Here is a 22970-nt window from a genome sequence, read left to right as displayed (position 1 = left end):
CATTATTCTACTGGGCTATTCAAATGGAGTGTGACCTGTGTAATCCTGACCTGTTTGGGCAGAACCTAAAATAGTGCTTAGAGGGAAATTTATGGCACTAGATGCATATACTTGAAAAGAAAAAGAGCCTCAAATCAATAATCCAATATCCCATCTCAAGAACCTAGAAAATAACAGCATAAACCCAAAGCAAGCAGAAGGAAGGAGATAAAGACAAGAGCAGAAATCAATGAACTTGAGAACAGAAAAACGAGAAGTGAAAAATCAACAAAACAAAGAGTTGATTCTTTGAAAACATCAATAAATTTGATAAACCTCAGGAAGACTGAAAAAGAAAAAAAAAGAAGACACAAAATAACAATATTATGAATGAACTGGGGGATATTCTGACAGATCCTTAAGATACCAGAAGGATAAGGAAATCCTACAAGCAACTTTATACACATAAACTTAACAACTTAAATGAAATAGACCACTTCATCAAAAAACAAACTACCACAACTAACTCAATATGAAATAGACAATTTGAATAGCCCTGTAACTATTAAGGAAATTGAATTCAAATGTAAAATATAAAACTATAAAAGTTTTAGGGAAAAACATAGGAGAAAATCTTCAAGATCTAGGGCTACTCATAGAATTTTTAGACTTGACACAAAAAGCATAATTCATAAGAGGATAATTTGATACATCAGACTTCTTCAAATTAAAAATGTTGCTGTGCAAAAGACCCTATTAAAGAGGAATGAAAAAATAAGCTACAGACTAGGAGAAAACATTTGTAAACCATCTATCTGACCAAGGATTTTTATCTTGAATATATGAAAAATGCTCAAAACTCAGTAGTAAAAACAATCCAATTAGAAAATTTGCAAATGATATGAAGGGACATTTCACCAGAGATGACATGCAGATGGCAAATAAGCACATAAAAAGATGTTCAACATCATTAGCTGTTAGGGACATTAAAATTCAAACCAAGATGAGATGTCAGTACATACCTATCAGAATGGCTAAACTTAAAAATAGGGACAACTCCAAATGCTGGCAAGGAGGTAGAGAAACAGAATCACTCACACTTTGCTGATGGGAATGTAAAATACTACAGTCACTCTGAAAATAGTTTGGCAGTTTCTTAAAAAACTAAACATGCAGTTACCAGACAACCCAGCAATTTCACTCATGGGCATTTATCCCACAGAAATGAAGACTTATGTTTACACAAAAAAACTTCTACACAGATGTTTATGGCAGCTTTATGTGTGACATCCACAAATTAGAAACAACTTTTATGTCCTTTAACAGGTTGAACAAACTATGGTATATCCATATCATGGAACACTATTGAGCAATAAAAAAGAATAAACTATTGATACATACAACCTGGACGAATCTTCAGATAATTTTGTTGAGTAAAAAAGCCAATCCCCAAAGGTCACATACTGTATGATTCTACTTATGTACCATTCTTGAAATGGCAAAATTGTGGAAAGGGACCACTGATCAGTGGTTACCAGGAGTTAAAGATGGGTTGGAGGAGGCAGGGAAGTGGGTGTGTCTACAAAGGTTAACCTAAGAAATCCTTGTGATGGAAATGTTCCCCATCTTGACTGTGTCAGTTTCAGTTGTGATATTGTGACATTGTAATACAGTTTTGCAAATGTTACCATTAGGGGGAACTGAGTAAAGGGTACACAGGATCTTTTGTATTATTTTTTATGCTGAAAATCATCTTGAAGTTTGAAGTCAAGATACTGAGGCATGCTAAGGAAGAGTATGGCATTATACAAGATATTAATCAGGAGTCTTGGCAATTTTTTTTTTAATCAATAAGGCCTATGTGTGATTATTCTTCCCTTTTAGTTTCCACATCTGAATATGGAAGTGAGATATTGGAGAGGATCCTGAAGAAGTAACCCTAAAATGATGATAAAACTTGCTAAATGACATGATGTGTAGAGTGGGGTTAAGGAATGAGAGCTGTCTGGCCTACCTGGGGTCACTGACTGTTTCAATTATTTGAAAAGTTTGTTTAAATGAATGGACACATTGGTCCTTTAGCCTCAACACCACTATCTCATTCTTGTCCATCAAGCCCAGCTCAATTTCTGCCTCAATTATGAAGTTTTTCTTGAGTATCTCAACCCCTACACATTTCTGTATCCTAGGAATTGATAGATCAGTGATCCGTGAGATTACTTTTAAGCAAAATAACTTCAATTATATATCCAACTTAGTGTTTCCTGAAGAAAGCTATTTCACCAAGGGGTATTCCTTGGATTGATTTCATGCTGTCTTCAACATTATTGTGAAACCCATTACAGGAAGTTTGATTAAATGCCCTCTCAAGCACCTGCTTCTCAGTTCTCTAAATTAAGTATTTCATGGTTTGTCATGTACTTCCAAATGGTGATACTTGCTTTTTACCTACCACTTGTTTCCCTCAAGAGAACAGTAACCCTTGTGGGGCAGCACTGAATCTCATGGGTGACTATGGTATGTATTCAATCAGTATTTGTTGACTAAATGAACCCACTGCTAAACACTTCCATAAAAGATAGAACTCTGACTGATGATGCTAAGCTACAGTAGAAGAGAATTAGGTTGAACTCAGTGAGAAAACCGGCGTGACAAGTCCTTGTATGCAAGATGTGAGTAATGGCCATAGAATCATCACAACTGGTCATTTCATGAACACCACAGGGCCATCAGTCCAATGTATGTGTGGTTCTGCCTGGAAGAAGATGACCAGCTCACTGTGACCTGCTGAGTTACTATCTGGTTGTATGATCCCAGACTTACAGGATTTTTGGCTTGATTCTCCACGAGAAAGAAAGCTGTATTCTTTTTCCCATTTAAATTTTAGCTACTGTGAAATTAGCCATGACCATCTTTTGCAAGTAAAATTCCTATGTAGATAGTAGACTCCAGAGTGATACTGGCCTCGTTAATTTGGTAACTGTGTTCCCATTCCTAATATGTTTTGTAATTCATGCATGATGTCTGAGTAGGTTCGAATGAAATCATATTTATTATGTCCTCTGTTCTTTCAAATAACAAAACAGATTACTGTGTTGTTATACAGATGTGCCATGTGTGGAATGCCAACTCTTAGGAGCATGCAAAGCCCTGTCCACTTTACTGAGTCCACTTGACTGAGAGGTGTGAATGACATATGAAGGGAGTTTTTTTGAATCTCTCGTGCTGGATTTTGCATGTGCTGCACTCGCCTGATTATTTTATGTAAGATGCTGTTGGGCTGTTCCATATAAAAATTCATGTCGTATCAATTAATTTCACAGGGAAACGAACCTTAAAGTCCGCCATGCACTATCAGTTACCTCAGGACTTGGAGCAGACTTTAGCAGACTTGCAAAATTTGATGGTAAGTATTTAAAACAGACAAAAACCTCCAAACCAAAAAATAATATAACGAATTATCTGAAATCCAATTCATGTTTCTTTTTATTTGGTGGAAGGACATAAAATTCTGCAGGCATCAAAGCCTGTAATCTCTTCTCAGGCTAAAGAGTAAAAATGTTTACCAAGGGGATAGCGGCTTTATAAATTCATTGTTCATTTCATCCTTGTTTCCTCTTCTGTAGATCTCATTTCCTCTAGTACCATAATACCCTTTCCTTGCCTGACCTTGGCCTCCCTGGGGCCCTCTGCAGACTTGCTGAGCATGAACACAGGACACATTTGTATTTCTAGTGCTAGGTCTAACCATCCATCCATTCTCTGGCTCCATAGCAAAGACCAAGTACTAGACTGCAAACTTTGCCAAGACAATAAAGCAGCCTCACATATTTCTGTATCTGGCATAATGCCCGGCAGAATGTCATAAAGGTAGTAGGTGTTCAGGAAGAACATTCTGACTTAATCAGTTGCTCTTTATTTTAGACCATGATTTCCTCATCACCATCTTCACACCACTCAACCCAGTCCCTTCTCCTCAGCATGGGGAACCATTTCTGCCTGTTCTGTTCCAGTTAGGTCTCGTTCTTTGCTGTTAAAGCTGTCACAGAGAAACAAAATCCGTCAAGAGTCAAAGGAAAGAACCATTAATGGCAGGACTACAGGCACCATGACAGGCCTTGGGAGAATCTTTGGGGTCTTCCTCCCATTGCTTAGTGATCTCTTGTTTTACAAACTTGTATGTCTGGAATTGAGTATGAATATTTCCGTATAGATTGGTTTTATTTATTAATGAATCTTTGAGTTTGAGACTGTCATCCAAAATGTTTTCTTTTGAGTCCACTAAAGGAAAATGTGGTCAAGGGTCTTAGCATGATCCCATGAGTTAAAGCGCAGGCAAATTTATATTATAAAATTTCCCCAATGCACAGCTTAGAGTTTATATTGCCTGTGCTTTGCATTCGCTTATAAACTCTGTCTGGATTCTGTTAATATTTTAACCTCTCTTAAATGAGTGCTGTTATAATACATGTTTATAGAAAAAAAATGTTCCTCTAGTTTGGGATTTAAGTCAGGGGAATAGCCAGGAAACTTTGAATGGCCCAAGAAATATTTTGATTAGAGTAAAACAAATTACACATTTTCTACTAAGTAATTTTTTCAATGAAATTTTACTGTTACAAGAATCCAAGAAAAGTAAATTGTGTTCATGAATCAAAATACTTGCTTAAAATATTTCATAGAATATTTATGGAGTCCTAAAAGGGCAACCTAAATATAATTTCTCATTACTCATTTCTTTCTTGGCAGAATTGTACCTTTATTCCTCTGTTGATCTATAAAGAAGTAAAAATTCATTCTTTTTAGTTTTCTTTACCATAAAAAAGCAGAAAATGATTGTTATAATTACCCAGTTCACTTTCTTTCTTAGATATTGGCACAAATAGCCTATACTGTGATTCACTTCAGACAACCCTGAAATCTTAGTGGTGTAAACAGCAGAAGGTTATTTCTTGTTCATGTCACCTTCTGATGTTATGTCAGGCAGCCTTCTCCATCTTAGATCCATGGTGCCTAGACCAATGGCCTCTAAGGTTACCACATTAAAGCAATGACTAGATGAAAGAGACACGCTGACTTTTAACTGCTTCTTCCTCTCACATTTCATTGGCCAGCATGAGCCACGTGGGCCTGGCCTAACTGCAAGAGAGGCTGGGAAATAACAAGTAGGGATATTTGTTGAGTGCTAACTGCCTTTACTGTACTCTCCAAGAACTCTGATCATAGGTCAATGCCAAGATAGGATATCAAGGGCCAGGCTGGATTAGGTTGATTTCTTACATGCAACTGCAGGAATGGGGCCAAGAACCCTCCTTCTCAGTCAGAGTATGACTCCTCTTACTCTCAATCCCTTCTACCCTGTTCAGCGTTTTCTTTTTCTCATAGCACATATCACCATCTGGCATATTCTAAAACTTGCTTATTTTCTAAGTTTATTTTTTATTATCCATCTCTACTTGCAGTAATGTAAACTGCACAGGGATCTTTGTTTTGCTCACTGATATATAGCAAGTTCCTAGAACAATGCCTATTGCATAGTAGGTGCTCAGGAAATACTTGTTCAATGTGTGAATAAATGGTTGCAAATGCCAGAGATTAGGGGTCAGAATCAGCATCAGGCCCCAGAAAGACAAGTAAGAGGGGCCTAAGGTAGAGGGATTGGGAATGGTGGGTGGAAGGATGGGGTGAGACAGAAGCTTCCTGATGGGAACTTGCAAGATAAAGCAAGAGTGCTGGGTCCCCTCCTCTTGGAGGGCAGGTGGTTGAGAAAGGGATCATCTGGTGTATAATGTCGTTACTTCAGAATCCTTTTTTAAACAAAATTTAACACAGAAGCACAAAATTTAAGCCAATACAAGTGGTGCTGCTCAGGCTGAGGCAAGAAAACATTTCCTCACCTAGAACAGTTCCTTTCTCACAGATGGGAGTATCCTGAAAGCTTAAGAAACTTGCTTATATATAAAAATAGTCTTTTTAACTACCTCATACAATTTATTTTTAAAGTGTGTTCATAATTATTACTAGATGTAGCTTGAATTTGCTTCACAGAGCATAGGTAACTCAACAAATTTCTAACATAATCGTTGTCTCAAAGGCAACACAGACTTTTAAAAAAAAATCATTTATACTTAAACTGTGGTCACTTCTCAGAAAACACGTAATGCCAGATTCATAAGGCTGGTACACTTCTGGGCTAAGAACCAGATTTTTGCTGAATTTTCTCGTTCATTCTTGAATTTTGGGTTGAATTTTAATCTACCTTAAAGTTTAAGGCAATATGGTATTTTACAGGTTTAACTTTATTAAAATATAATTTCCTGTTTCCAAGAAAGCATCTTGGAATAAATAGAGGGATTAAGGGGAAATAAATTACATACAATATACAAATTAGATTTTCCCTGTTAGCAGCCAAATTTAAAGCCCAGGAGGGTGATGCAAGATGTGGTATGGAAAGTCTTTAAAGAGGTGGGACAGTTAGTAAACTCTAAATCCTTCCCGTGAATGCTCTTATTTTTAAGCCCTAGTTTAGACATGTTCATTTCAGTGTCTCCCTGACTCTCTGACACACAGTCACACGCTATGCAGTACATGCACACATTTCCCTACCCGTTCCACCATTTCCCTCCTTTCTTTCCTCCCTTTCTGTTTTCATCTTCTTCTTCCCCTCTTTGTTAGCTTACTTGTGTTAGCTCTGTACGTGCATTGTCTCATTTTCTGTAATTCTTCATCTTTTCTCTTTCCATCACTCTGTCCATATTAATTAGCTTATAAAGTCTATTAAGCATCTGCTAGGGACAAGATGAAGTACAAAGTATGTAGGATTATAAAATATCTCCATATGTATTATCCAGTTTCTTTTGATCCTTTTCCTCTGTTCTTTTCCTACCCCCCCCTTTTTTTGTCTTCTCTGTCCACCTTTGTCATAATGGGTATCAGTAGATTTTAGGTTTTCCTCTGATGACCAGAAAAAACTTGCTTGAGTCATGGGAATTAAAACCACATACTGCATCCTTTAGTTTAAACTAAAAGCATGATATCAACATTGTGTACATTTGGAAATGCCCTGACTAGCTGTGGCATGGTCTAATAGATGAGACAGACATGTGAGGCACGCCCTTTCCCATGTTCTGTCTGGGCTAAGTATATCTTTTAGCTTGTGACTTCTGGGCAAATCTGGGTATGATATTATTTTTGCTTCTAGTTACCATGTGGTTTTTCTTCTGAGACTTGGCCAAAATACTTTCTCTAGCACCAAACTACAGTTTTTTGTCCTTGAGTCATAAGTGCACATCTTCCAAGTATTTGAAGACCTCAGTTTCCCACTGCTGTTCCTAGAGAAGTCCCCACTGAGGACACCAAAGCTCAAAACTGAGATGGCTAGGGCCTAGGATATCTCTTGTAAGTCTCCCTGTCTTCCCACTTTTGCACCCAAATCCAAGGACAGTGTCTTGCTAGTGACCTCTTTAGGGCTTTCATTCATTCTTTCCTTTCATTCATTCTTTCAGTCATCTGTTCATTTACTCAGTAAATATATATTTAACATAATGATAAGGGATTTGCTAAGCCTGCAGATACAGTGGTTAATAAGTCAGACCCAGGCCTTGTTTTCATAGAGCTTATAGCCCAGCAGAGAAGACAGACTTGAATAAGTGCTCATTCCCAAAGAAGCCTTTAATTAGGTAAAGGTCCTAAGGTTCTCAGGCCTTCAACATAATATTGACACCAGGCACTGTGCTAAGTAACTGCACACATTATCTTATGAAATCCTTATAGCCTGGCGATGAAGAGATTATTACTGCTTCCAATTTATGGGCAAGGAATCTGAGACTCAGATAAGTTGAAAGCTTTTTCCAATGTCATATGGTTACTAAGTGGAGGAGCCAGAATACGAACCCAAGACTGCTGGCAAAGCCTATTTTGTGGAAGGCTGCAAGAGGCTGTAAACTACAAGAAGAAAGGCAGCATCGGAGAGGGAGAGGATTACCATGACAACTTAGCTCCTGATCAGGAGAAGAAATAAATTTTAAGAATACTCTAAAACTAAAGGTACAAAATTAATTACCGGAGATCAAGTCCATCCAGGAATCCAGTGGCATCATCATATTTTTAAAAAGCAGCAATGTTCTCAGTGATCTTGAATGTCAGGATCCCTGACAAGAGTTTAAAGAAGAGTTGGCCAAACATAGAGAACAGTACAAGCAAGGCAGTTTTGAGTTTTGGTGGGTAAATCTACTTATTAAAAAAATTGTCACATAAATATTTTCATACATTGAAAACATCAGAAAATAATTGATATATTGTCTATTAAATTTTGTAAGAAAAAAAACAACTTGATCTGATATAACAAGTATGAAAATAAGTGGGCCTTGATTTTTCATGTTAAAGTCTTTTGGGAATTGAAAAGCTTTTTATAAATAAGTAACTGGAGATAGTCATCAATTATACATTTGTAAACTGGACATTTTTATGCCTTGGGGAAAGCCCTAGATGTAAATTGTCCAAGTGTTTAAGAATCTGTTGCATATTGTTACTGACTGGACTAGGATCTGTTTTTTTGCAACTTATGACAAGTTTACATAGTTTGTATGACTCTTAATACTGAGTTCTGAACCAGGGAACGGTTGACTCTTTATTTCAGGAATCTTTGTGTATTTTGTGGTCCTTTCTAAAGAATAGCATGTGTGTAATTCAAACACATAAAAACAAGCATCTCTTTTTGTTTAAAAAAACAAAAAGGCTTGATTAGCATCTTAAGACTTTTTACTTACTGGATAATTTCCCGTTCACCTGGACAGAAGCACAGCCCAACCAATAACTTTCCTCTTTACTGCTGGTATTTATATGGCCATTATGATAGCGATGATGGGTGGCTGAGGCTTGAAGTTTGAAGAATGAAGAGACTTTAGAAAATAGGAAGGTGACACTCTTCTTTCTAAGAAAAAAAATATATTTATCACATCATTAGAGCAACAACAGTGGACAGTCTTCTAAACTCAGAGAAATTCTTGGCTAGAGAAACTCTTGAATGGCAATGATGATGTCTTATTCAGTAGATAATTTGTCTTGTTGAAGAGTTGCAGTGCAGATAATCAAGAAATATGCTAGTAATAATATACAGAAGGAAATAAAGTCAGCTTCTCTGGAAAATCATGGAGTATTGGGTACTGAGTTCCATTTTCATGATAAACTATAGATTTCCACTTTGACATAAATGCTTTAGTTCAAGAAGGTTATTAGGTTGGTAATTAACCAGCAACCCAGAGGACTCAGTTTAGAGTGCAGAGGGAGGTTGAGAATGATATCTTGTGGATTTTGTTTAGGATGGACCTAGAACATTTCTGTGTGATTGTGAACTGGGTGAGTTACTATCTGCTTTCATGTCTGTTCTCTTCAGAGGGGCAAACAAGTAAAACTAGCTAGTTTGGTTATATTTCTATTTCATTATTGACATGATTTTTCCCAGTTGTTTTATTGTCCATTAAAGATGATTAGAGCACAAAGTCATGTTTTCAGTGAACAACTATCTGAGAGAAAATGCTATTTTTCCTAAACTGTCTTCTCATCCATTGTCAAACTGTTTACTGCCTCTAACTCTTCTCTGATACTGTTAGCAAAAGGTGAAAGGGTCCTAAGATTTCCCTCCTTATTATGCTTTATGGCTAGGGTATATATTTGGTTGCTTCTAATGTGCTTTAAGGTTCCCACTTTTGTCCCCAGATCTATTTGTATCTCTTTAGAGTTAGGCCAACCTAAGCCCCCCACAGTGGCTAGGCATTTAGGTCTTCCAATCCTCTTTATCATAATTACCATGGAAATATACCCACTTCTTTCATTCATCTTAGATCTACTCTACTTCCCATCTCATTTCCCAACCTCTCTTTTGAAGCCATATGATTTTTTCCCCCTATTTCTCTAACAAATATTTATTGTGTAGGCAGTATGATAAGTTATGGGGATACAGAAATGAATACAGTGCTCCCTTCAGAGGAAACTAGTCACCCTTTTTTGGAAAAGGGAAGAAAAGAAGTTTGGAAGTATTTGATCCTAACAAGGCTAAGAAAGGGGAAGCTGAACACTTTTGAAGACAAAAGATGTAGTTTGGCTTTGTTCCCCCCCACACCCCATTTTGTTTTGACCAGGCTCTGTATTTAGTACTTAAATCAGTGGGACCACACTCTTTGAGAAAGGCTGAATTGGGGCTTGGCCTTCAAGAGCTTAGGCAGAACCCCTTGGGCTTACTGCCTGTGTCTGTCTAGAACCACACCCTTGGTGTCAGGCCAGAAGTAGATGAGCCTTGAGGCTAGGGAGGAGTGAGCCAACATGTTCAAGGCTGTATTTGTCTCCATGTCAGTCGCTCCTTGCGACAATAAAAATGACCAAATGAGCCTGTTTTTTATATTCCTTTTGGCAGGGACTGTGTATTGTGTTGTTTTTTGCAGAAAACACATTTTTATTTATTTATTTATTTTTTGGTGGCTAACTTTGAAGACTTGAGAAGTTGAGTCTTGGGTCAGAAACTGGAGTAAGTTTTAAGGGTTCCTATCACCCGATATTTTTTGTAGGTTTTGCTGGGGCTACTCAATTCAAGCTTCTAACAAAATTTAGGAATGAAAATTATTGGTCAAGAAGAAAAAGGTAATGAATTCTTAGAATTTAGAAAAAAAAAATCCCCTCTTCTGCAACCTAATTGTCCAAACAACTTGGGCCAACTGAAATCAGTCTCAATTTACTTTTTAATATTAGTAATAGGCCATAATGGGAGCAACCAGAATTTAGTCACATCCCGTTGTATAAAAAACAACATTGTACAGGTTATCTAGCCTTGCCCACATCCTCTTGCCAACACTCTCATTTAGTGTTGGATGTCTAGGAAGCTGCCAGTGAATGTTGTTGAGTTGGGGTTGTTTAGGTAGCAATTTTGTTATAACTGGGGAAAAGAAAATGGAGTTTGGAAAAAGTAGTCCTGAGGGCCTGAGTCCTTCACTCCTTTCTAGTTTTTGTTTTTGTGTTTTTCATGCAAGATCCAGTGTTAGTGATCTGGTTAATCAGGAGTGATCAGGCCATATGAAAACTGGCTACTGTCACCTCTAAGAGCTTTAAAAGGAAAAGATATCACTGTAGGAAGGATGGGTGTCCGTGTAAACCTCTAAGTTCAGGTGCTCAGTGAGTGGTGTGACAGAGTACTACAGAGGTTCTCTTGGCTGGGCTGGCCTCCTTTCTCTTCAGTTGGTGCTGAAGACTTCCTTTGTAATTTCTCAAATGCCACTTTGTATGTTCCAACCTACCCTCTTGGCTTTGATTCAATCTGTGTATTTTTATTGTTCTTGCAAGGTGCTAATCTCACCCGAGTTGGGTTTGAGCCCATTTGGATCTATCCACTGCCTTCCTTTTTCATTCCTTCCCCCTTTCCTTCATCTCTCCCTCTGTCTTTCAAGTCTCGGTATTCATTTCTTATAAAAGTTTAAGCCCAACCATTTGTAATGCATTTGATCTAATAGTTTCATGTTGTGACAGGGTCCCTGCAAAATTATTTCTGGTTTCTCTTTCTGTCAAAAGAACCCCCACTCTGAAAGTGTATTTTCTTATTGAAATAATGGAACGAATTGATTTATTGATTTGGAATGGGCACACCCTTGGTTTGGAATGGACCTGGAATTAAAAAAACTAGAAATGTCTTCTGGCCAGGTTGGGACAAGTTATATGGTAGCTTTGAGGGTCCCCAGAATTCTGCATCTAATCAAGATAAGAAGCATAGAACAGCTGAAAGGAATCACATGCATTCTCAGGCACATGTGGCAAACAAGACCCAGGTTTCTTGGGGGTGGGACATCATAGGATCCCCCTGAAATTCTGATGATGAGCCTAGAAAGACCTGATTAACTTTGATTGTGAAGCTGGAAGCATGCCATCTTAACCTGTGTGAAAGTTCACAGTAAGTAAAAAGAGACGGAGGGAAAAAAAAGCTTTCAGGACAGTCCCTGCTTTATGTTTTCAGAAATCATTGTTGCAAACTAGAAGTAGAAGGGAGTGATTTTTATTTAGGGGAAAAAAAAATCCATGGCTCTCAAGGTTTCTATTCTTACTTGGAAAGTGCAGAAAGCTGTGTTTAAAACACTTGATAGATTTCCATCTTTGTACTCCCCTCGCCCCCCCCAAGCTTATTTTTCCTAGCACAGTCTTGTATACATAGCACTGAACTGTCTAAAAGACAAGGAACAAAATATCCTGTGTATTAGAAGGAGGGTGGTAACACAGTACGGTGGATTGCTAAAGAGAGTTTGAGGTGAGTCATAAACAGGTTTTCGTTTTTGTTTTTTATTTTACAGGGATTGTGGTCTGTGAGGCGCCTAACAACAAATTAGATAAATTCACGGGAGTTCTCTCCTGGAAGGACAGCAAGCACTGCCTCAACAATGAGAATATAATCCTGAGGGGCTGCATCCTGAGAAACACCAGCTGGTGTTTTGGAATGGTTATTTTTGCAGGTACAGCTGACTGCCCGGGTCGGTTATGGGGAACCTGTCCTGAGGTGTGCATGGGCAGTCTGCACCTCTTCAGGTTGGATGAGGAAGGTGCTTTTGTTCTACAAAAGGTGCTGCTCTGGGTTGACTGCAGAGGGTTAGTCTGGGCGGGGCTCCCCTGTGTGAGGAACCACTGGCATCGTGAACTCATTCTTAAGGGGTGCTTGGGCTTTAATTGCTCAGTGGGTGCTAGATACTGTTTAATTTCTCTTTCTTTAACTTCATCTCAATCATTCCCATCATTTTATATATTAATCCACCAGCCTTTAAAGTGGGGGAAGAGTGTGAAACAAGTCCCCCCCCGCCCAACCCTGCTCTGCTGTTAATTTTGTAGTTTGCAAGGTCAAGCAATCCTTTTGGAAGAGCTTTCTTGGAGATCCTGCAATCATTTCTGTTTATACTCTGTAGCTTCTTCTACCATTTGTCAGCAGGACAGTGGGGCCTGGAAAGACTGTGCATGACAGAGGTGGGGGCGGGAGGCAGGGAGGGAGGGAAAGTGCCTCTTAACTCTTCCTACTGGACATTTTTCCTGTCTTGACTTTATCTCTACAGGCCCAAGGTGGCATTCTCCTGCTAAGGAAGCTTACAGTAGCCCCATTACATAAAGCCACTCAAATTGTACTCATGGCTTCCATTGCCAGCCCTTGAATTTTAAAAATCCTGTTTATTATGACATCAAATTAAGATGTGTTTTTGGGTCCATTGACTATATGTGCAATCAAAATTGGAATGTTTTTCCTAACTGACTTTCCTCAACAACAACAAATGTTTATTAAAGACTCAAAAGTGTTCTAAACCTAGAAAAGTCCTCCCAATTCCTCCTAAATACTCTCAGCTGTGGGTGTTAGCAAGGCTCTTGCTGCTTGGGGTATTGCCATTGTAAGGACTTGAGAAATCCCTAGAAGTATGGCAGTATATGGGCTTTTATCTGGGGACAAATCCACTTTCATAATTCGCTCATCAGATGCTTTTATTTGTTGGGGAAATGAACCTGTGATCACATATTTTCTTATTTGCATCTTTCTTGCATTAAGAGAAAGAGCTAGGCTCATATATTACCCTCCTTTATCTTCCCACATAATGAGAGGGAGATTTCTTGAAGCTTCTTTAGTGGGAAGGGCCCTCCTGGTTTGCTCCCTGTCATCACAGAAGTTGGGGGGCTTCATTCCCAGAATGGGCTATAGCCCAACGTTGTGTTTGCATTTTTGAGAACTTGTTTGGAATGACTAATTCAGGACTATGGTTCAATTACAGCATGTAATGCTAGGACAGCTGTGTGAGCCACTCAGGGGCCAAGTTTTTCTCCATAAGTTTTGCTCTGGGAAAATGCGCCTACATAGAACGAAGTGGGGTGGTAAATTGAACAGGTCTCCCCCCGAGAAGTAGAACAGAAAGTTTACAGAATTAGAATTGGACAGAGCTGGGTTCAGATTTGTTTACCAGCTGTAGGATGTTAAGCCATGGTTACTTCAACTTCCCAAGCTTTAGTTTCTTCTGCTGTAACATGGGGGTAATGAGTACATTAGAGAGTCACTCTAAAGGCTCAGGGAGACAATGCATATGGCAGAGGATGCTTGACAAATGTTACTCTCCTTCCTTCCCTGCTTCTTCCATCCAGCATCAATTCTGACTGCACTGCCTGCCCCATAGACTGAGGTTTGGTCTGATGTAATGCTCTTTGGATCTTGGTAGGTGGGAGTGGGGCAGTATCCTCTTCTTTTTGTGCTATGGGTTAGATCTTCTTCATGGGGCAGATATTTGTAAAGCTGAGAATGCCTGCATTGACTTTAGTCTGGGCATGAATGTTAATAGAAAGCTTAGCTAGAATAGTGACAGGTGGAGGAATGGTTGGTTTGGTCAATGTCAGATTTGAACAGATGAGTGTCTCAGAACCCCCAAGTCTTAAGAAATCTAATTTGGGGAACTAGTTCCAGGTGAACCCTTAGATCTTATGAAAGTTATCCAAATGAGTTATTAACTATTCTTTCTATATTACTCTGGTTATAACTATCACTAAGGATTGTGTAAGGAATATAGTTGGCACAGACATGGTTTACTTTACAAACCTATAATTTATGGGGCTCTAATATACATTAACAGCTAGGCCATGCCTCCCTGGTAATAACTTTTCTTCCACTCAAGAGAGCTGGAAATCTTGTTTCTGAGTGGAGGAGTCTTATTCATTTAAGGAATCCATTTAAGGAATCCAGCACCATTTTGGTACACAGTAGATTTTTTTCCTAGATGTCTTCCATTTGCCCCTCCAGATCTACTGTCACGTTTTTCCACTCTTCTTTCTGCCTTGGGAGGCTGATTTGTATGGTTTACACTAATAGGTTTCCTTGAATTTTGGCTTCTAATTAGGCTCTGTCACTGGGGATCCATGGAAAGAGATCAAAGGGAGAAAGAAGATTGAGGTCAAGGTATTTATTCCCCCAGACTTCCTCCCTAAGTAGTCACTTCAGGCTGGCTATGTCCCTCAACCTAAAGTCACTCTTTTTTTTTTTTTTAAAGATTTTATTTATTTATTTGAGAGAGAGAGAATGAGAGAGAGCACGAGAGGGAAGAGGGTCAGAGGGAGAAGCAGACTCCCCGCTGAGTAGGGACTCGATCCCGGGACTCCAGGATCATGACCTGAGCCAAAGGCAGTCGCTTAACCAACTGAGCCACCCAGGTACCCAAAGTCACTCTTTCTTAAAGGCTGCAAACTCTATACTGTCCTTTAGGCTCCAGTAACCACTCCCTTCTAGCTTAGAGAAACATCCTGATTGCTTCTAAGTCTTTGGTTACCATGAACCTTTTGCTTCTCCTACACCCCCACCCACACTTTTGTAAAGAGTCATTTTAGAAAAAAAAATTTTTTTTCTCCAGTTATCCTTGTTCAGTGCATCATCTATTTCCTGTTTGGAATCTGAATGAGTCAGTCTTAAATACACATTGATTGAATGAGTCAGTGAATTAATGAACTAATGAAGTATTTCATATAGTTTTAAAAACAGTGGTGAAGAGCAAAGAGCTTCCAAGTTGGATATGTCTGGGTTTGAATTCTGGTTCTGATACTTACTAGACAAGAAATCTCAGGCAAGTTACTTAAATACTTTAAGCTTGTTTCATTATTAGTGAATTAAGGGTAATAATACCTAATTAATTGGATTGTTTTATTTATTTTTTGTCCAATTGTTTGTTTTATTATGTTAGTTACCATACAGTACATCATTAGTTTTGACGTAGTGTTCCATGGTTCATTGTTTGCGTATAACACCCAGTGCTCCATGCAATACGTGCCCTCCTTAATACCCATTGTTTTAAGCATTAACTGAGATAATAGATGAAAAGTACATATGCACATCACCTGAAACATAGCAGGTACTTAATAAATTCATCAAACGGTTATTTATTGAGTGCCTACTATGTGGCAGGCACTATACTTCTTATTCATTTCCGATTAAGAATGTCAGCAAAGACAAATGCAGTCCATTCACTCATGTGGTTTTGACTCTGGTAGGAGTAAGAGAACTTAATCTCAGATAATTGTCAGAATGAATCTATAACCTCAAACTGAGATAAGTGCTCTGGAAAAAAAAAGAACATGGACTCACAAGAGTATATAATGGAAGAATATGAAGAGAAAGAGCAAGCTACTTAAAAGTCACCTTGTGGACAAAGGCCCTGTGGCAGGACTGAGAATGGTGAGGTAAAAAAAACTTAAGAAGGCCAGTGTTGAATATGGAGAACATGGAGGATATAGATAGACATGTGACTGGAGATGTGGATAGGATCTGGACCATACAGAACCTTGTGGTCTGTATCCAGAACTTTGGTCTTTATCCTAAGAGCATTGGGAAACCATTGTAAAGTTTTCCAAACAGATGGTGTGTGTGTGTGTGTGTGTGTGTGTGTGTGTGTGTGTGTGTGTGTATGTGAAATCTGAAAAGCTCATTATTGCCCATAGTATTTATAAAGTTGGTAAATAGCAGGCCTTGAAAGAGTATATCATTGGGGTTGGGGAGGATAAAAATCTTCATTAAAGCTGGGAGCAGAATGGATGCAGGAGACAAAATTACTAAGCTTTTACCATAGTCCAGTTGAGAGATGATGGTACTTTGGACTAAGATGGGAGTTATGGAGATAGACTCCTAGGCTTCTCTCAGCTTTCACAATTGGATGGATGGTGGTGCCATTCACTGACATAAGGAACCCCAGGGGAAGGTCACAAGTGGGGCTGGACCAGGGCTGCTTGAGGAGCCTTAGAAGAATCCAGGTGAAGATTCCTTAGAGAATTAAATGTGTGGGTTTAGATCTCAGAGGAGCAGTCTGAGCTGGAGATTTACATTTGGTCTATAGATGGTAATTGGAGCTATGGTCTTAGATGAGATTTCCCAGGGAAGGTGGATTCAGAAAGAAGACAAGATAGGTTACACCCAAGTGTTAAGGAATCCTGGTGGTTAGCGGCTGTGTAGAGAGGGGTGAGCATCATGGAAGACAAAGAAGGAGTTAACAAAGAGGTAGGAGGAAAAGCAGGAGACCATTGTAATACAGAAGCTAAGGGAAGAGTGTGTTTCAAAAGGATGGAATAGTCAAAGTGTCAACGGCTGCTGATAGGGGAGGGTATTGATGATAACACTAGATCTGAAACTAGGTTGAGTAATGAGTAGGAGCTGAGAAAACAGAGGCTGCTGAGTAAAGAAATTCTTTCAAGATCTGTCTGGAAGAGTGGAAGATATGAGTAGAAGAAGAGATGTGTGAATCAGCATCTGTAGATATATTTAGATAAATACTTAAAAACCTCTTAGGTGTATTCTCTGCTGCTCTGTGTGTGTATGTATGCCTAAGAAATGTAAAATTTTAGCACAAAACTGGGGTCTGTCAGTTTTTCAGCTTTTGCTAATCACAAACTTTATTTGCTCTTTGTGATCTTTACTATACAAGAAATGCTTCCCACCCTCAGTGTCCATATGATTTTAATAAACAATTCCGAGAAAATGTGGGTGGTCTCATTTACACAGCAGTAGTTGGGAATAGGACAGTGGGGTACAGTGTCCAACTTCAGACTGAATTTTATGAGACCCCAATCTTTGTTTCCATTTGTATTTTAAGTAAATGAAAGTCTTCTAAGGATGTGCTCATTCTTCCCTGACTTTTAGGGTGGCGTAAAATTTTATGTGTGCCTCCCCTTTAATTCTTTCAATTCCCCTCTCTCCTATATTAAATGGCTACATGGATTGATGATGTAATGGGAAGATGATGTGGAGAGGAACGCTAGGGGAATTAGATATAATTAATGCTTAATTGCTTCCATTTAGCATCTTCCGTGTCTACACCACGGAATTTCCTTAGCAATATATTTTAATATTCTCTTTTGTTAATCATCTGGTTATATACCTCTAAGGCAGTTAATAATAATTCTTAGAATTACTTGAACAAGGGACTTGGTAAATATGAGAGAATGTATTTACCTGAAATAAAGCTAATATAAGATTCAATTCCTGTCCTTACAAAAAGTGTATATTATATGCACAATGTGCAATTCACAATAAAGATTTAGCTTACTTGCTGATGTCTTGTTTGCATTTATTCTAGTTTCTCCATAAAGGCACCCTAGATCTTTTTGGGAAACATCCAAAATTTGATTTCTGATTTTAACTTTCCATTTTTGATCTCAGTGTTCTGAGTTGTGTTTATTACTGCATTCTTTTTAACATGTCAAATTATTCCTCACTTGGATTGACCTTGTTACCTTTCACTCCTTCAACTCCAAGCACATCCATACGCAGCTTTTTGAAAAATAGCATTTCTCAAACCTTCCAGCCACAGGTCTGTCTGGATTTGTCCTATTCTAAGGAGACCAATTCTCTTGCAGTCTCCAGGGTTGTTATTAAGCTACCAGTTGAGAATCGTATACAACTTAAAAATGACCCCTGTTCTTAATAAAAGTTAAATTATTTTGAAAAACATACTGTTCTCTTTTCAGGAACATTTGACATGGTAAGAAATAATAATAATGATAGTGGTACATTATCAAATCATTTTAAGGTTGCTATTTGATTTTATTTTGGCAGGTCCTGACACTAAATTAATGCAGAACAGTGGTAAGACAAAGTTTAAGAGGACAAGCATTGATAGGCTGATGAATACTCTAGTACTATGGGTAAGATACTATAACAAAATTAGGCAAAGTTGCTAATCATTGTTATCTTAATATATTTCTTATATTTTGCTGGGAATTCTTTCAGAAATTTTTATTCTCCTTGTGGAATTTGTATTTGGGGGTTTTGCATCTGGGGCCCAGTTATATTGCCCTCTACTTTCTAGATTATGATTTCTCAACCATTGGTACAGTTTCTGATGAGAGGTACGATAGTGCTTCTGGAGGCTGTCATGGTCTTGCAAGTTCTCCATATTTCAAATATTAATTTTTAAAAAAGAAAACATAATTTTCAGGTAGTTTGGTCCCTTTGTTGTCTTACCTTTGCTCATGTTCTCTCAACATAGCTTATGGATGGAGCTGGCTTCACAGGTGTGTGACCTGTGCAATTATACAGGTTCCCCACTCAGAAGGGCCTCATACTTGGCTTACTGATCTGCTGTTGCCATGTAGAAATTATCAGTAATTTTTAAACAAGGGGTCCTGTATTTTCATTTTGCACTGGGCTCTACAAATTCTGTAGCTGGTTCTATTATGAATCTTCTAAGGCCCAGGTCACAGTTCTCCTCCTTTGCAAAAGCTTCTGAACATCCTTAGCATGGGATTCTTTCCTCTGAATTTTTGTTCTCTTCTGCATTTTTTGAAATGTTTTTTCCTACCATCCATTTACCAGAAACAGTTGAGTATTCCTTGCATGCTACTCTTTTGTCAGTTAATCTTGTGCTTCCTCATGCTGTGCATCTGATTGTTATCTTTTTGTGTAATATTGCTTTGCTTCCTTATGTTGGAATTAAGTTGGAGGACATTGATTTTAAATACGAGGACAGTGACCTTGAACCAAGCCCCGCCCCTATCACAGACTCATAAGCAATTATAAAGAATCTGAGCTCAATATATATTTGCAAAACTGATATGTGATAGTGGGACTCTGAATAAAGAAAGAAGGAAGTGGATTCTTTTTTTAAAAAATTTTATTATGTTAATCACCATACATTACATCATTAGTTTTTGATGTAGTGTTCCCTGATTCATTGTTTGCATATAACACCCAGTGCTCCATTCAGTACGTGCTCTCTTTAATACCCATCACCAGGCTAACCCATCCCCCCACCACCTGCCCCTCTAGAACCCTCAGTTTGTTTCTCAGAGTCCATAGTCTCTCATGGTTCATCTCCCCCTCTGAATTGCCCCCCCTTCATTTTTCCCTTCCTACTATCTTCTTTTTTATTTTTTAACATATAATGTATCATTTGTTTCAGAGGTACAGGTCTGTGATTCAACAGTCTTACACACTTCACAACACTCACCGTAGCACATACCTCCCCAATGTCTATCACCCAGGCACCCCATCCCTCCCACCCCCCACCACTCCAGCAACCCTCAGTTTGTTTCCTGAGATTAAGAATTCCTTATATCAGGGAGATCATATGATACATGTCTTTCTCTGATTGACTTATTTCGCTCAGCATAATACCCTCCAGTTCTATCTACATCGTTGCAAATGGCAAGATTTCATTCCTTTTGATGACTGCATAATATAAGGAAGTAGACTCTTATTGGGCATAAAATACTGGCTGGGCTCTGTGTTTTATGTTTGGTATCATCCTCAGAACTGGGCTTTCCTCCCACTACATCCATCCCCTTGGGGAAGAGTATCCAGGGCCAAGGGGACATGCTTAACTTGTGTCCCCTCCTAGAATTCCCTATTTAAATGGCCCTAAGCCCACTTCTGGGCTTGCATGGGGATTGTATGTGTATCCACCATAGAGTAAAATTACTGATTGTGGAGAGACTGTCCCAGCTTTTCATACTAGAAAATTGAATAATCCACTGGAGAATTAGAAGCTGAGTCAATCCTAAATTAGGGCATTTAATGCCAAGTAGCACCAATTTTAATGCTCTTAAAGTAATTCACTTCAATTAATTTGTAGTATTAATCACTGAAAGAAGAGAGGATACTGTGATACAGGTATCAAATTGGTAGGATTTCAGGAATTCACAATTCTACTTTTCTCTAATACATGGTTTTCTAAGGTACTTTAAGTCAGGTTTTCCCATAATTTTTTCTACATAAATGTCTTCTTATATGTATATTTTGTTCATGAATGGATAAAGAAGAAAGCAGTCCTAGAATGCCTGAATATTCCTTCTTGGAGGAAAGAGGAAATAAGAAGTTAAATACATTCCTGTCCCCTAGCCCCACTCCTCCCTCAATATAGCGGCTGGTCTTGGCTCCTAACACAGTATGACACTTGGCAGAGCAAAGTCCCCAGAATCCCTTGTTCAGCTCAGGTCTTACCTGTTCGCTGACTTCATGTCTTTCCTTTCCAAGGCTGGCATTTGGGCTCACAAGGAACTGACCTTGCTCTCTTTCTAGTTGCTATGCCTCCAAAATGTCTGCTTTGCTAATCCTGGTACTAATCACAATGTAAGAGTTGGCTAACAGTTTTCAGGTTGCTTCCCACTATTTTTTTTTTTTAATCTCAAAAGGAAAACATATATGCCATGCCATATTTTAATTAATGCTTCTTTTTCTTGTGGACCTTAAGTAAGGATTGTGCAGCTACATCAGTAGCCAAGAGACTTGACTAGTCCCAGATTGTTCTTTATTACTGACATTTTCTTCCTTTTCCTTTTGTGCCTTGGGTGACCATATAATTTATCATTCAAATGGGGCCCTTTTGAAGGTGAAAGGAGGAAACACAATATTATATCTGGGCAACAGATATAAATGGGGGCTGACCAGGGCAAGTCAGGACATATGACTTTCTTTACTTAAGCCACTTACGTATATGCACTCATCGCAAATCAAGGGTGTGAAGTTATTGGCTTTGTGACCATGGATAAGTTATATAATTTTTCTGTGCTTCTGTTTTATTTTGTTCTGTTTTTGACTTGTAACACGTGAATAATGATTATCCCTATCTCAGACAATCAGTGGGAGAATTAAGTGAGAAAATGCATGTAAAATATTTAGCCAAGTTCCAACATAAAAATATTAAACTTGTATGATTAATGATAAGTAAGAAGTGCTTTGCATGTCTTGCTTTTCAAATGGCAGTTTCTTGGAGTTAGGGATGTAACTGGATTGCATTGATATGGTGAGTTTTGGGTTCAAATTAACCTTAACCAGACTTCTATTCTCATTTCAGATATTTGGGTTTCTGGTATGCTTGGGAATTATTCTTGCAATAGGAAATTCAATCTGGGAGAATCAAGTTGGAGACCAATTCAGAACTTTCCTCTTTTGGAATGAAGGAGAGAAGAACACTGTATTCTCAGGATTCTTAACATTCTGGTCATATATTATTATTCTCAATACAGTTGTACCCATTTCATTATATGTGAGGTAAGATGAGAGTTTATACTTTAGATAAGCCACTTTTGTCGAAAGACTGTCGTGCATGATCATGTTCTCTAATCATTTTTGTTTTAAAATTATGACAGTGAGATGTCTTGCTCTAAATGCTTATGATCTGCTACATCTGTTACGGATGAGACAACTAAACTGCTTAATCTGCTTTACTTTTACATTTTCAAATTATAATAAATGCATTTTATTTTCTCCTTGATTTGATTTGGTTTCTTAGGGATGTTATTCTTTGGAATACATGGACTACAGTATCTCATGCAACCTAATCAGTTAGAATTGGGTTGATATTGGGTAAGAAATGGAAGAATATTTGGGGACATCTGTTGTGATGATGACTCCTTGATACTAGTCTGGCTCCAGATACCCAGATTTGGATTCTTTTTTACTTCCCCCTTTTCTTTTTTTTTTTAAATAAATTTTATTTTATTATGTTAGTCACCATTACAGTACATCATTAGTTTTTGATGTTGTGTTCCATGATTCATTGTTTGCGTATAACACCCAGTGCTCCATGCAATACGTGCCCTCTTTAATACCCATCACCAGGCTAACCCATCCCCCCACCCCCTCCCCTCTTAAAACCCTGTTTGTTTCTTGGAGTCCATAGTCTCTTATGGTTCGTCTCCCCCTCTGATTCCGCCCCCCTTCATTTTTCCCTTCCTACTGTCTTTTTTTTTTAAACATATAATGTATATTTGTTTCAGAGGTACAGGTCTGTGATTCAAGTCTTAAACACTTCACAGCACTCACCATAGCACATACCCTCCCCAATGTCTATCACCCAGCCACCCCATCCCTCCCAACCCCCACCACTCCAGCAACCCTCAGTTTGTTTCCTGAGATTAAGAATTCCTCATAACAGTGAGATCATATGATACTTGTCTTTCTCTGATTGACTTATTTCACTTAGCATAATACCCTCTAGTTCCATCCACGTTGTTGCAAATGGCAA

The 22970-nt window shown here is 38.4% G+C and overlaps 1 protein-coding gene across 5 annotated transcripts in view; it reads left to right on the top strand.

Annotated features, from left to right (window-relative positions):
• Positions 1-22970, top strand: part of ATP8B4 (ATPase phospholipid transporting 8B4 (putative)) — a 303343-nt gene that overhangs the window by 173920 nt on the left and 106453 nt on the right. For all 5 annotated transcript variants that reach the window (XM_025883645.2, XM_025883647.2, XM_025883642.2 and 2 more), the window contains 4 exons: positions 3303-3385; positions 12306-12464; positions 18560-18648; positions 21798-21994. In XM_025883645.2, coding sequence (XP_025739430.1) covers positions 3303-3385; positions 12306-12464; positions 18560-18648; positions 21798-21994 — 528 coding nt within the window. The remainder of the gene's footprint in view (positions 1-3302; positions 3386-12305; positions 12465-18559; positions 18649-21797; positions 21995-22970) is intronic.

Source organism: Callorhinus ursinus, unplaced genomic scaffold, assembly GCF_003265705.2.
Source record: "Callorhinus ursinus isolate GAN/ISIS: 27379988/994484 unplaced genomic scaffold, GSC_fseal_2.0 scaffold25, whole genome shotgun sequence".
NCBI classification, from domain to species: domain Eukaryota; kingdom Metazoa; phylum Chordata; class Mammalia; order Carnivora; family Otariidae; genus Callorhinus; species Callorhinus ursinus.
This window is presented reverse-complemented; position numbering and strand designations above follow the sequence as displayed.